The sequence below is a fragment of the Herpailurus yagouaroundi genome, unplaced genomic scaffold, assembly GCF_014898765.1.
Source record: "Herpailurus yagouaroundi ecotype Mexico unplaced genomic scaffold, PumYag 251, whole genome shotgun sequence".
In the NCBI taxonomy this organism is placed as follows: domain Eukaryota; kingdom Metazoa; phylum Chordata; class Mammalia; order Carnivora; family Felidae; genus Herpailurus; species Herpailurus yagouaroundi.
The window spans coordinates 1,300,947-1,314,981 of record NW_024412468.1 but is presented as its reverse complement, the minus strand read 5'-3'; the positions used below and the strand labels follow the sequence as shown (position 1 = coordinate 1,314,981).

Genomic DNA, 14,035 nt, shown 5'->3' with positions numbered 1-14,035 from the left:
TTCTTTTTGCAGATGATAACATCCAAGATTGCTCAACTGTGATTCAAACCCATGTCGTTTGAGTCAAAATGCTGTGCTTTTTCTACCACACCTTTTGGAGGGGACCTGAAAGAAAACTCTCTTATCCATACCCTCCCCAAATACAAGGTGACTGTCCACGCTTCCTACAGTAGGAAGCCACTGTTGTGTGAGCAAACGCCGGTGTCGAAATGCACTTTGATCTTGGAAACGGACAGCCACACACTGGTGCCTCGGAGGAGGTGATGTGTGTTTCCGTCTCCAAAGTGTGGAAGCATCCAGCCTCCCTGTGGCCACCCACCCCCACCCCAGCAGCTTCCAGGGTGCTGGAAGCCAAGCGTGGGTCTTTACGCCTGGTGGAACTGACCAAACGGTCCCTTTTCCCGTTTAAGGAAACTACTGTTCTGTCTCATGCTTCCCTCAAAACTGGTTCCTTTCCCCTCTTCGCCAAAGATGCCTGTCATAACCTCCCCCAAGTGTTCTTGGGTTTTTCCACAGTTGGAAAGAGATCTTGCCTTCGATCAAGTCGCTTTTGATTGCAGTCCTGAAGACACCTGTGAACTAGGGCACACAGAGCTCTTGGCAGGGTCAGGGCAAACTATGAGACAAAAAATGCAATTTTACATCCCAATATATTATCCTATGACATCTATTGTCTATAGAATTGTATGTATATATTCTTTTGCAGGCACTGTGCTAAGTATATCTGTGTATATAAAGTTACACAGGTTTGCATATTTATAGATACCGAGTCATGAAGATCAATATATATCTACACATATATATAAAATATGCAAAACACACTGGTCCCCTTTTATACGGAGACTGTGCTAACCCCGCGGTATAAATGACGATGTAGGCTTGCTTTTGCAACCTTGGCAGAGGGCAGAGGACTCCGGGGGACTTGAGGGGCTCTGTGATCTCGGGCTGATCTCCAAGGACAGGGAAGAAAGCACCCAATGCTCTGTTGCGTAGCTTGCAGGATAGAGGCTTCTCAGGGCTTCCGGCTCTTCTCTTTGGAAACTGTTTCTCTAAACACCTTTATGCCCTAGTCACCGTATCTGTACACATTCTCCCCTTTCGAAAGCTGTATGGCCTGGGAATATCCCTAGTTTCCTTTCCCCAAACCATGGAGGGGAACCATAACATCAGCTTCAGCAAAGAGGGATGGTGCCACATCACCGGCTTTTCAACGATAATTTCCTATGAGAACAAAGAAACGCATCCCAGCGTCAAGCATATGGAGAGGTCTTCGGGGATCCATTAAGATTCTCTCAGGCCTGAGGGATTGTGTGGTGGCATGGAGACGTTATCATAGACATGACACAAGTAACAGAACCGGCCTGGTGTCTCACAGCATTTCTCCGTTAGGGAGGCCAAGTCTCCATACCCAGAGCGTGTGTGACTTATCCGGCGACAGAGCACCGTGGAGGTTGGTGGACTGGAGTTGCACAGACTCGTGACAGTAAGTGCCTCCAGGTTGATGCGTCCATCATTTCTACCCGGAAGGAAACCATGACGTCTGAAGGAACCAACAGGTGCAACGTGTCTGTCAGATGTCTGGCACACACAAAGTGATTGTCTGTGAAGCCACCATGTGGCCACGGGGAGGGAGAAGATACGGATCGGGGCAAAGCTTTCCCTCATGTCACTCCCAAAACAAAAATTATTAAAACATTAAACCTCTGGCTAAAGGTCACTTCAAGACCTGTAGGAGCAAAAACCTAGAAAAAAAAAATGAGACTCAAATTCAATCATAAAATGAAAGAGGCTGAATTTCCAAGCATAAAAAATACGAAGCAAGAGGGATATTCCAAGACTCAACTTCATATGCAAAGACACAAACATGCTTGAGTCCTTGCCCAGAGCAGCACGAAGTGACCAAGAAAACCTTGGAAATAATTTGCCAATTTGGAAATAGTCGGGAGTCAGCTGACGTGCTCACACTCTCAAAAGCCCTCCTAAATCTGCCATTCCAGAGGGGGAAAAAAAAAAAACATTCAGACACGAAAAGCACTAAAATTCTAACATGTCTCGGGCTTCTTGGAAACTATACAAAGTTTCGGCATTGCTAGGCTTTGGGTAGGATCTAATCCCCAGCTTTCTGGTCCCAATTTGTATGTTTTCCACTTTCAAATCTCTCACATGCCGGCACTAGCCAAGGAGCTCATGTGTTCTGCTGTGAATACCTAACTGGAAATTTCAAGACTCAGGACACCGTGAGTCTTTGAAGCTGTCTGCTGAACTGAAACTTAATTTAAAACTCGTTGTTGTTTTGGGAAGAGATGTAACAAAAAGCTATTTTAAGTGACCAGTGTCCCATCCACGTCAGCATTCCTGAAGTTGGAGGGAAAAACACGGCTTTTACATCGGGAGCTCTGCACCCAGACCAGGAGCAGAAGGTTGAGTCCCAGCTCTACGTGCTTCCTCCGACCAGGTCCTCCCCCCACCCCTGTCCCTTCAGAGCCATGGCCGCGGGCCTGTGGGCAACCTCCCTGCTGCCCAGGGTCTTGTGGGGAAGACCAGAGTGCTGGGCTAGACACGTGGTTTTTGAACTTCGTTCCACTGGATCCTCCCTGTGGCACAGACCTCGGGGCTTTGCTAGTGGAGAGGAGACAGGGGACCAGGTGGGAGTGAGGCAGGTGAGGCTCTGTGTCCCTCAGATTTCCCAGAAGGGATTTTGTTTAAAGGATACTGTCATTTACAAAAGTGGGGAAACCTGTGGACCATAGGGTACGTAAGCTCTCGCCACATTGAATATTTCATGAGACTCGTCCTGGGTGATATCTTTGTAATGCCTTGCCCAATCCCAGAAGGTCACATGCTCTCGAGTTAACCTCGTGACCCTTGCTTCTCACTGGCCCGGAGGGTGGGGTGCATCCTCTTCACCCTGACCAGATTCCCTAGGAGTCAGGGGGGATGTGCTATCCCTTGACATTGTGCACACAACCTCTGACATAAAAGCTTCTTCCAGTATTTTCCTTGCCTGTACCGAAGTCAGTTCAACCGTTGGTGTTCTTTGGTCTCAGCCCCACCCTTCATCTGATGCCCATGAGAAGGAGAGGCTTTGACCTTGGTGAGAACTTCTTCCAATTCCTCTCACGGTCTTGAACTCACGTACTAGTCCACTTATGAGGAAGTTGTGGCTAGGTAATTAGGGAGAAAATGAGCCCTTTCGCGTCAGTCCAAAAGATATTGAAGCGATATTTATACACAAGGTGTTGTTCTTAGCGTGGCGAGGAAAGCAGAAGTTGGTACGGTGAGAAAAGCCCAGAGAGAGCTGTCTTGCCAGGGTGGGATAAGGCAGGGGGCACCGTCAGGTGCTGGAGGGGAAAAGAGGACACAGGGGTTTCTCAGCTTCGTATCTCATTAAACACTTTGGAGGAAGGAGGCTGGGGTGTGAGCAGAGGAATCCACGGACTTAGATCAGCTTTTCTCACCAAGGACCAGAAGGACAGCCCCCAAGACACATATTCCCACATGGACACGCAAATGAACATTTTCGTGACATAGCCATGTATTTATTTCAATATGCATACGAAACTAATAACCATTAAACGATGATTTTTACAGACATGGTGGCCTATAATGAGGCAAACTGTAACGTAAGGGAAAAATACAAAAGTAATACTCCAGGTGGCACTAAGAGTTGGCAAAAACTATGATAGAGATAGGAGGCTTAGTGAACGTTAGGAAATTTAGGGTAGGACCAGCTCTATAGTCTCGTGCATCCCGGCACTTCCTGGTAAATCTAATCTGAGCAGCGTTGTATGGACTTCTGTGATAAGCCACCTTAAGACATCTCATACGATGTCTGTTTACTAATTAACTCCCTCCCGTGGGAACTGGTGCCCAGAAGATGCTGAATACGATCCTGTGGATGAATGAATGCAAAGATACGTGAACGAATGCATACGTGAGAGAATAATTGGAGCCCAGCCCTAACGAGCATGTGCTCGCATCAACGGGAACGAGGGTGATTAAAAATAAGACAGCAGAGGGGCCACAGGTGGCTCAGTCCGTTAAGTATCGGACTTCAGCTGAGGGCATGATCTCACGGTTCGTGAGTTCGAGTCTAGCAGGTGATGAGCTTGAGACCCACGCCCCTGACCCATCAGGTGAACCCCACTTCTCTCTCTCTCTCTCTCTCTGCCCCAGAAGACTCAAAATAAGACAATAAGACTTGGTCTTTGGCCAGCCCCTGCCTCCTCTGGTACATTGTGACAGGTTTCAGAGAAGGGTCATATTTCTCCCATGATGCCAATGGGCAGTGTCTGCACAGGGTGGGAGTTATCTCACCAGACCTGTGGACGAGGGCTTCTGAGCCAAGGTTCTCAAATCCTGGGCCCACGTAAAGACGGAGACCGTGGGCTGTGGAAATAGTATACTAGACAGTTTGGCAAAGGCAAAAGGTAGCAAAGCCTACCTTTTCACATGATCACGGAATACTTACTCTACGATCTCTGACAAGGCCCTGTTCAAAAAGGACAGACAGGAACTGGAGAAAACCAATGTGTCTCCTTCACACACACGGACTGTTTGATATTAATCATAAGGTTGCGACACCGAGTGGATCCAAATAATCTGTGTGGCGTCACCGTTTCTGATAATTGCCGGAGGTATTCATCACTAATCAAAGAGGATGTTACGCAATGTGAGCCAGCCAGCCCCCAGCTTTCTGGAAACACAGACTATATAAAGAGGGAGCTTTTCCTAGTTGAGGTACTTCAACAGCAGGCAGGTGGAGAGCAATCAGAGGCCTTCACCAGAGAAGAAAAGCCAAGGTCAGCATGGCCAGCCTTCCTCTGCTGCTGCTGCTGCTGCTGCTCTGGGGCGTGGGGTCCCACGGTTTCCCAGCAGTGACCTCAGACACACAAGAGAAAGATGTGGAGATGGTCCAGGTAAATGCTGAATTTCACATGCCAGAAACGAAGAGCCTTTATCTGCATTTTCCCATGGCTTTATAGAGAAGCAGTAGTAGCATAAAGGGGCTTAAGAAATGAGCTTTATTTATTAATAAATAAAGGGTGGGTTTCTTACGAAGAGAAACTTGTGGTGGGAAGGGTCCTCTCCCCAGAACAGAGTCTTTTCCCTTTTCCTGTCGGAGGGAACTGAAGGAGCCAATTGTAATTCTGACTTCATGCTATTGAGAGGTCAGGAGATTCCTACTGTGAGATTAGTTTCCACCAATAACAGGGACCCTGAAACCCAAGCACAATCTTTAAAAGTGGCTCTCCACTTCTGTGAAAACTTCATATTGTCAGTCTTCAGAGAAGAGAAAGTTCTCATCTGGTGGTTTCAGTACCTTTATCTTTCACCAGAAATACCTGGAAAACTACTACCATCTGAAGGACGACGGGAAGAAAATGGTAAAGCAGAGAAACCATAGCCCAGTGGTTGAGAAGCTGAAGCAAATGCAGAAATTCTTTGGGCTGAAGGTGACTGGGCGGCCAGATGCTGAGACCCTGCACGTGATGCAGCAGGCCAGGTGTGGGGTGCCCGACGTGGCTCCCTATGTCCTCACTGAGGGGAACCCTCGATGGGAGCACACAAACCTGACCTACAGGTAACCCGAACGGGCACCAGAGCGAGGACTCTATTCCCCATCAGAGCCATGGCGGAGGAGGTCTGACATGTCTCTGTTTTATTTCACGTGAAGGATTGAAAATTACACACCAGACCTGCCGAGAGCAGAGGTGGACCGTGCCATTGAGAAAGCCTTTCAACTCTGGAGTGATGTCTCACCCCTGACCTTCACCAAGCTCTCTGAGGGTCAGGCGGACATAATGCTATCCTTTGTGTGGGGAGGTAAGCCCTTCTTGTAGCAGGAACCTCTTCTCACCTTCCCTTTGCCTTGACCCTAGATCCCTTCAGCTGCTGGAGGACCTTGCTCAAGAGGAGTGTTGCTTTTACAGGCTGAAGGAGGGACTAAGCCACACTGGGTGGGAATCTGTTGCCCTCTCAGCAAAGCTGACCCTCCTGGGTTAGCCAGAGTTAGAGCCAGGAGGGACACCTGTTGAACTCTGTTTCCGGCAGATCACCGTGACAATTCTCCCTTCGATGGACCTGGAGGGAACCTCGCTCATGCTTTCCAACCAGGCCCAAATCTTGGCGGAGATGTCCATTTCGATGAAGACGAAAGGTGGACCGACGACTTCAGGGGTGAGCCAGCTAATCCTGTCTCTCTTGGTCCCCCCACCCCTCCTCAGTTCACTGTAATACTGGTTGGCTTCACTGAAAAGGCGCATTAGTAGAAGTATGTATTTTTCCACTACGAACACCCTTCCCAAAGAATTGCCAACAGGGTCTGTTGGAACTTTTAGATTTCAACTTGTATCGCGTGGCCGCTCATGAGTTGGGTCATTCCCTCGGACTCTCTCACTCGACTGATATTGGGGCTCTGATGTACCCCAACTACATCTACAGTGGTGACGTCCAGCTGTCTCAGGATGACATCGATGGCATCCAGGCCATATATGGTGAGTGTACAGAACAACACTGGGGACGAGGGGCCGTTAGAGAGGCCGTCAGTGGGGACCTTTAAGAAGCTGGCTTTGTGGTTCATGCAGCTTTCCAGCAGAACTAACTGCAGATCTCTTTCTCCTTTAGGGCCCTCCCAGAATCCCATCCCTCCAACAGGCCCCCAAACCCCACAACCGTGTGACAGCAAGCTAACCTTTGACGCAATCACCACGATTCGGGGAGAAGTGATGTTCTTTAAAGACAGGTAGGACATCAGTTCCTCTTTGTGTTTTGTGTCTGTAACCACAACCACACTCATGACTAGGGGAACCCACGCGCTATGCTCTGCCCCACATGTTATTTGTCTTACGCTTACATGCATAATTAGAATTTTGATTAAGTGCAAGCAATTACGTACATTTGCACAATGTGATGAACTTATGACCACTTCTCCCCCCACATGCGTTCTGTTGTTTGGGGCTCAGAAAAAACAACAACAACAACAACAACATTGAAGTAGAAAATTCAGGAAATATAGTCCCATTTTGCAGATCAGTACAGTAAGGCAGAGAGAAGGAAAGAGATCCTTTCGGCGCACGGAGTGGTGACAGAGAAGCAACTGAGCTTCTGGCTCGTACTGACGAGCTCTCTTCGTTAATGCCCACTCTCGTGATGAGATTCACGTTAGCACTTTGGTAGGAGAAGCCAGTGGTTTCCACAGCACCGTTATGCTGATGGGGGTTTTGTAGCGACCCTTAAATGTCACCCCTCTATCCTAGTAAAGATGCCCCCCCCAAAGCCTGCGATCCCCAGAGACCCAGGGAAGGACAAGGAGCCGTTGTGGGGAAAATCCCCCAGAGTTCACGAGAGCCCTCCCTCGAGCACATATGTGGGGTCACGACATGCTTCTCTCCTCACAGCAGGGTCCTGGACCCCCCAGTACGGTGTGTGGCCTCAAAACATCCGGAGCTCCCTCCCAAGGAATAGGCCCGCTCTCTGTGTCATCCTGACTCCTAAAGGACCGTGTAAATTTATAACATAGTCCTTTTTTGAACGATGCAGTCCACAGAAAGAACAGCCCTGAGGAAGGACCAGGGCTTTGGCACAGAAAGTTGGGGTGCTTTGATGGGCTCACTTCTCAGCCGCTCTGGCTAGAGTCATGCCCGTGCTGTTTGACTGCTCTGTGGTCACATCCACCCCAGAATGCAGGGTGTTGGTCCCAAATGCTTTCCATCCTCTTCTCCCCTATAGATAAGGCTGCACACAAACCGTATAGGGTGTGGCTGAAAGCTAAGGAAGCAGCTGGCTTTAAAGGAAAGCTCTGAATAGAGCAGGACACCCCTAGCAAAGCAAGTGTTTGAGGGATTTCTTCAAGGAACAGGAGCAAGTCTAGGATTTGCAGGAACTCCTCTACCTGTGTCCTTTGTCATTTAAGTGGCACCAAAGCAGGAAGCTGTGGGAGGCTGGAGATGGCAGTGGATTTGCCCAGGGCCTCACCGCCAGGCAGAGGTGGGGCCGGACCACCACTTGGGCTCCTGACTGCCAGGCCCATAGTTCCCCGTGGCCTGCGGTCCGGAACCTTCTTCCGCGGCCGCGTTACAGTCTATGCTTTTCCATCACCCAGTCCCTGCGGACTGTAGGACCGACTGTGTGAGCCAACAGCCCAAGGGGACAACGGGACCGGCGGCCAGCTCTGAGTTTAAACTTGACTTTTGCCTTAGACACCTCCCTTCCCCTCCCTGACCCCTGTCTCTCCTCTGTGAGGTGCGAGCAGCACACTCTTGTAGGGTCTTGTGAGGAAAGGCGTGACGGGGGAAAGGGCCTGGGCTGGCAGGGGCACGGACGTGGCTGTGTTCTGCCACAGGCTCCTCGCGGCTCCGACGCCAGCTGTCAGACGGAATTGGTGCAAGCTGGTTGTCAATCACAGCCATTATTTGAGTAACTTAAATCATATTAATACCAAAGCCACTAAAGATAAGTGACACGGATGGTTGTGTAGTCACTCTACTGCAGTTGACTGTCCAGGTTCCTGAGGTTGTTTGTGCCGGACCTGCGTGGACGGCAGCAATGCTCTGGACTTACCAGTGCGCTCCTGGGAAGCCCCAGGACTCTGCCGTGGTGCTGTCACCGTGCAAGGGAGTGGACACCACGGGCCAGGCTTCCCCACCGCCGCCCGGACCCCAGCCCGGACGACGGACGTTCAACATTCACCAGGACCTGCTTGGCCGGCAGTAAACTCCCTTAGATGTCAGCCCACGCTTGCTCCCCATTAGCTCAAATTTCTTTACTTTTTAATCATCAGGTTCTACATGCGCATAAGCCACTACTCCCCGGACGTTGAGCAGAATTTCATTTCTATTTTCTGGCCAAACCTGCCAAATGGACTTGAGGCAGCTTACGAAGCTGCAGAGAGAGACGAAATCCGGTTTTTCAAAGGTAATGTTTCTGCGATGGTTCCGTTCCGTGGATTAATGTTTCATCCGCTTCGGGGCTGAGATAGAAGACAGTTGTAGCTACTTTCTCTCCACGCACTTTGGGAAATCTGACGATCTTGCTTCTCACACCAGTGGGAGCTCATCACCGTAGCTAAGAACGATACAGTGCAGCTCTGAGTTGTTTTCCATGAAGAGCATGTGACTACAGATATCCGTGTTCTGCTGGTTTATGAACCTGGAATTTTGAAAAAGTTTTCTGTGTGGGGCTCTTTACAAATCTCCCCTGGAGGTGCTCAGGAATGAAAAGGAGAGACTGAGGCCAAAGTTAGAGAGAGGATAGCACAGACACATGAAGGGAGGGGGAGGTATTGTGGACATCCCTGAGGAGTCTGTTGAGACCACAGACTCTCGTTTAGCCTGACATCCTCAAGGTCTGTCCACGTCCTTCAGCTGCCGTGTACATTAAGGGATGAGAAGTCCTGAATCATCATGAATTGAATGCGACAAGCTTCTTTGATTCTATCAGAATGAAACGTGATCCAATGATGGGCTCCTGGCTTTGAAGACACTGTGGCCAACATCACTATTTCTGCAAATAATATACACAAACATTAAAGTACTTGACCCGGTCGTACACTCAAGGCAAAGGATCGAATGCAGTTTAGGTGGACAGAAAACTTGGAAACCGGCTTTCTATCCCTCAGATCATGAAAGTAAATGGGAAATCAATTAATTTAATTTAGTTATTTAATGTTTAGAGAGGGTGTGTGTATGTGAGAAGGGGAGCAGGGCAGAGGAAGCGAGATTCTCAAGCAGGCTCCAGGCTCAGCACAGACCCAATGCAGGGCTCGATCTCACAACACTGGGATCATGACTTGAGCCAAAATCCAGAGTCCGATGTTCAACCAACTGAGCCCCCCAGGCGCCCCTTAAGTAGGATGTCAGATGCACAAAGTTTCAAGCTGCTTTTTCATAAGGGGTCAATGAGCATATCTGTGCAACGAGAATAATCCTGGCTTCAAGGTGGAAGACCAGTGTTATGTGACGTGGGGCTTTTTAAGTCTAAATATATAGATCTGGACACAGCATAAATGAGCGTTTGGAACTGTATTCTAGCCAGATGCGATGGTTTTTGGTGACCCAGGCTGCAAGTCATTACAGACTGTGAGTCATTCCAACACTCTGGCCTTTGGGAAGCCATTGGTGGGAACTTTCAGAGTCGAGGGGAAACCGCAGAAGCGAGCCTGGCGTCACGGAGGTGGCGCGATGAACGCTTGGGCCATTTCCAAGCTTGCTGCAGATGCCGATATTTAAAAAACATACTGACCTAATAGACCTTGGGCACAAAAGTAGCTCAGGCATCTTGAAAAACCTCCCCGGATGGTTCTAACGTACAGGTGAGACACTGCTCTGACATGTGTAGCTGAGAACTTAGCTGGAAATCAGCCTACCGTCTTCTGGCGCCCTGGATAAGTATTTTCATCTCTGTTTTTTGATTGGCAGGCGATAAGTACTGGGCTGTCCGGGGGCAGGATATGCTGTATGGATACCCCAGGAACATCCACAAATCCTTCGGCTTCCCCAGAACCGTGACGAGCATCGATGCTGCCGTGTCTGAGGAAGAAACTGGGAAAACGTACTTCTTTGTCGGTAACAAGTACTGGAGGTAAAGACCGAGGGCAGAAAGCGGTAGTGCACCAGCTCTTTCTACACAGAGGGAACATTCTAGATTGAACCGTGCCCACGGGAGTCTCTTACTGCCTTGACTAGCTGCCGTTTCTGTGAATGGCTGTAGCAAGCATCCAAGGCTATTCTTAAGAGATCATTGTGCAACACCCATACTGGGAATCCAGGGAACACGTGGGGCTACATTTGAAAAAGGACACCTAAGAAGGAGGGCATTTATCTTTTTTTTTTTTTTCCAACGTTTATTTATTTTTGGGACAGAGAGAGACAGAGCATGAACGGGGGAGGGGCAGAGAGAGAGGGAGACACAGAATCGGAAACAGGCTCCAGGCTCTGAGCCATCAGCCCAGAGCCTGACGCGGGGCTCGAACTCACGGACCGCGAGATCGTGACCTGGCTGAAGTCGGACGCTTAACTGACTGCGCCACCTAGGCGCCCCAGGAGGGCATTTATCTTCACAGGGCCCTTGCGCCAGTAGAAATGTATCTTTGATTGCAGTTTGCCTTAATGGGATGTCGTGTGGTACTTCCCGGAGAATTAAAATTAGTGGTTGGCGTTCAGAGGGACCTTATAAATCTTTTCCATCCAGCATCCCACATCACCCTCCCCCATGCCACACAACATCTCTGCAGTTAAAAGTTCCTAAAACACTCCTGCTGCCAAATTCCCTGTGATGACTTTGCGAAGTCTACGCATCTGATGCATTCTGATGCCTCCAATTATTTTTTGACCAGGTATGATGAATATAAACAATCCATGGATGCAGGTTATCCCAAAATGATAGCAGATGACTTTCCTGGAATTGGAAGTAAGGTTGATGCTGTTTTCCAGAAAGATGGTAAGTGAATATATGAATATATTTCCTCTATGTTGTTGTGATAGAATAACATCCGTATTGTTACTTGGGGGATGGCAGACGCCAAAAATACTCTCACAAATGACAGGATTTTTCAAGAATTCAAGTCAAGCCTAGAAACCATTTGTATAACATAGTAAGTCTCTTTTCTTTTCTTTCTAGGATTTTTCTATTTCTTTCATGGAACAAGGCAATACGAATTTGACCCTAAAACTAAGAGAGTTCTGTCTCTCAAGAAAGCTAATAGCTGGTTCAACTGCAGAAATTATTGACCCACTGTTACAGCAGAAAAATATATTTCAAGAGCCTAAGGAAAGTGTCTTCCTGGAGAGCCATTTGTTTAAAAGAAATACAGAGCTGTTAGGTATAATCTTATTTATATCTCATTCTACATGCCTTTTTATGCTTTAGAATGCAATGTATTATGTACTGCTGTAATTTAGTTCCACAACTGAGAACTAAGACAGTCAAGTTCATGGGTTATAGATTCAAATGGGCCATTTCTGCAAAGAGGCTCTTTTCCAAAGTAGAAGACTCTCACCCTGATCTTGGAGTGCAGCTCTTCAAGAACAGAGACCAGAGATACGAGCCTTTGCCAGAGGAAAAGCAGTCCCCTAACATCTAAGCAGCTGCTAGAACATCCTTATATGCAAAGAACAACTTTTGTTACAGAAAATAAAGTGTTCTATGTTTGGAATAAACCATGCGTATCTCTACTGTTTTATAAACTTTCTAGTACATTTAAGTCATTACCTTGTTACTTCCTGGTGATAAAGCCATGCTTACAGAGACTAGTTTTCAAGTTTGAAGTGGGAATAGGCAAACTATTCATGTGGGAAGTGAGGGTGCACAGGAAGGTGGAATATTCTCCCGTTTTCATGGAAGTTACATCATACGCAAGAGGTTAAAACCGATTTCCCATGTCCCATGTCAAGATTCCAAAATTGGTTTTAGGCAAAAGCATTGACAGCCTGGTAGAGTTGTTTAAGGGCATGTCCCTCACCCTCTGAGCATGAGGGAAGGCTCTGCTTTCCTAAGGTCCCACTCCTGGTAGCCATGGAGGAGGGACGGGCAGCGCCATCTAACTAGTCCTGGCCAGCAGATTGTGCCCAGAAGGGACCCATAATGATGTGGAGAATAAAGGCAAAAAGAATTGAAGATAAAATTAAATTGCCTTGGGGCGCTTGGGTGGCTCAGTCGGTTAAGTGTCCGACTTCGGCTCAGGTCATGATCTCACGGTCTGTGAGTTCGAGCCCCGCGTCGGGCTCTGTGCTGACAGCTCGGAGCCCGGAGCCTGCTTCGGATTCTGTGACTCCCTCTCTCTCTGACCCTCCCTGTTCATGCTCTGTCTCTCTCTGTCTCAAAAATAAATAAATGTTAAAAATAAAATTAAATTAAAAATTAAATTTCCTTATAACCTGCAGCCCATTGACCAATAGTTGGGTCAGGCAGAGTAAGACAGACACTCCTCCAGGAAGTCCCAACTGTCTTCATGATAAAGCTTGGCTAGAGTAAAAACAACCATAGCTTGACAATATCTAAGCCTCCAGTATCCTGTGAGACTTTAGCATGTGAAAGTCCCTTTGGAAACGTCCCCTTGCTTTTACCGCCCTCCCCCAATATAATCAGTCTCTCCTCACAATCCCAGGGAAGCTCCTCCTGCCCCTGGGCCCTGTCCCCATGCTTTAATAAAACCACCCTTTGCACCAAATGGTGCAAGATTTTGTTCTTGGCCATCGGTTGTGAACCCCAACATTTTCCACATCAAATATCACCTCCAGATGGAAACACAATTGTAGGTGCACATTTCTCCAGTGGTACCCTCTTGCTGTGGTGATCGCGAAAGCACAGCCGGAGCATCCAGGAGATGGAAGAAGCCTGAATTCTCACCACTCAAAGCAATCACCCCAAACCTCGGTAGATTTTGCTTAAAAAGCTTTGATTGTCCTAAACTCCTAAGATTCTAAATTTTGTTCAAGCAGCATAATCTAGTTATTCTTTATGTGGTTTATCATGCCTAATTTGGGAGGGTGTTCATGTAAGTAGGAGTCCCACGAGTAGTATCTGAGCCCTGCAAGTTTTACGACAAGCTCACGGGTGTTCATGGTATTGGTGGACTTTCTGGTACGTAGAAGAGGCTTGGGAATATTTTGAGGTACTCATGATTCTGGGGCAGGCAGTTCTCAGCTCAAGAATTTGGAAAGAAGTGTAACCTCTCCTTTGACCAGGTGTCTTTCTTTCTAATAAACATGTTGATATTGAAGTATATATAATGTAAATGCAGATAAACGCACAAATCCTAAGTGTTCCTATCCATGAGTTATCACAAAGTTAGCAATTTCATGTAACTCTCACCCAGATCAAAAAATAGAACATCACCAGGTACACAGCAATCAAGACCCTTTGATCACTGCTCAAGTCTGTGTCAGCTCAGTCCACTTGAATCAGAGCCTGAAACAGGAAGACTGGGAGAGGAGTGTTCTGAGGAGAAGAGTGGACACAACATTTGAGAGCGAGGAAACAGCTACAGAATATGGTCCCAGATTGCTCCAATCTAATGATTCAAAACTTGAATCAC

The 14,035-nt window shown here is 47.9% G+C and overlaps 1 protein-coding gene across 1 annotated transcript; it reads left to right on the top strand.

Moving 5' to 3' along the window:
* The first annotated feature begins 4,760 nt into the window (after positions 1-4,760).
* On the top strand, positions 4,761-12,158 carry LOC121020759 (interstitial collagenase-like). Its single transcript, XM_040460766.1, has 10 exons — positions 4,761-4,919; positions 5,340-5,584; positions 5,678-5,826; positions 6,055-6,180; positions 6,342-6,497; positions 6,628-6,745; positions 8,783-8,916; positions 10,419-10,581; positions 11,336-11,439; positions 11,620-12,158. Exons 1-10 carry the CDS (start codon positions 4,809-4,811, stop codon positions 11,727-11,729), a joined length of 1,416 nt encoding a protein of 471 aa, XP_040316700.1. The 5' UTR covers positions 4,761-4,808; the 3' UTR covers positions 11,730-12,158.
* The last annotated feature ends 1,877 nt before the right edge of the window (positions 12,159-14,035 follow it).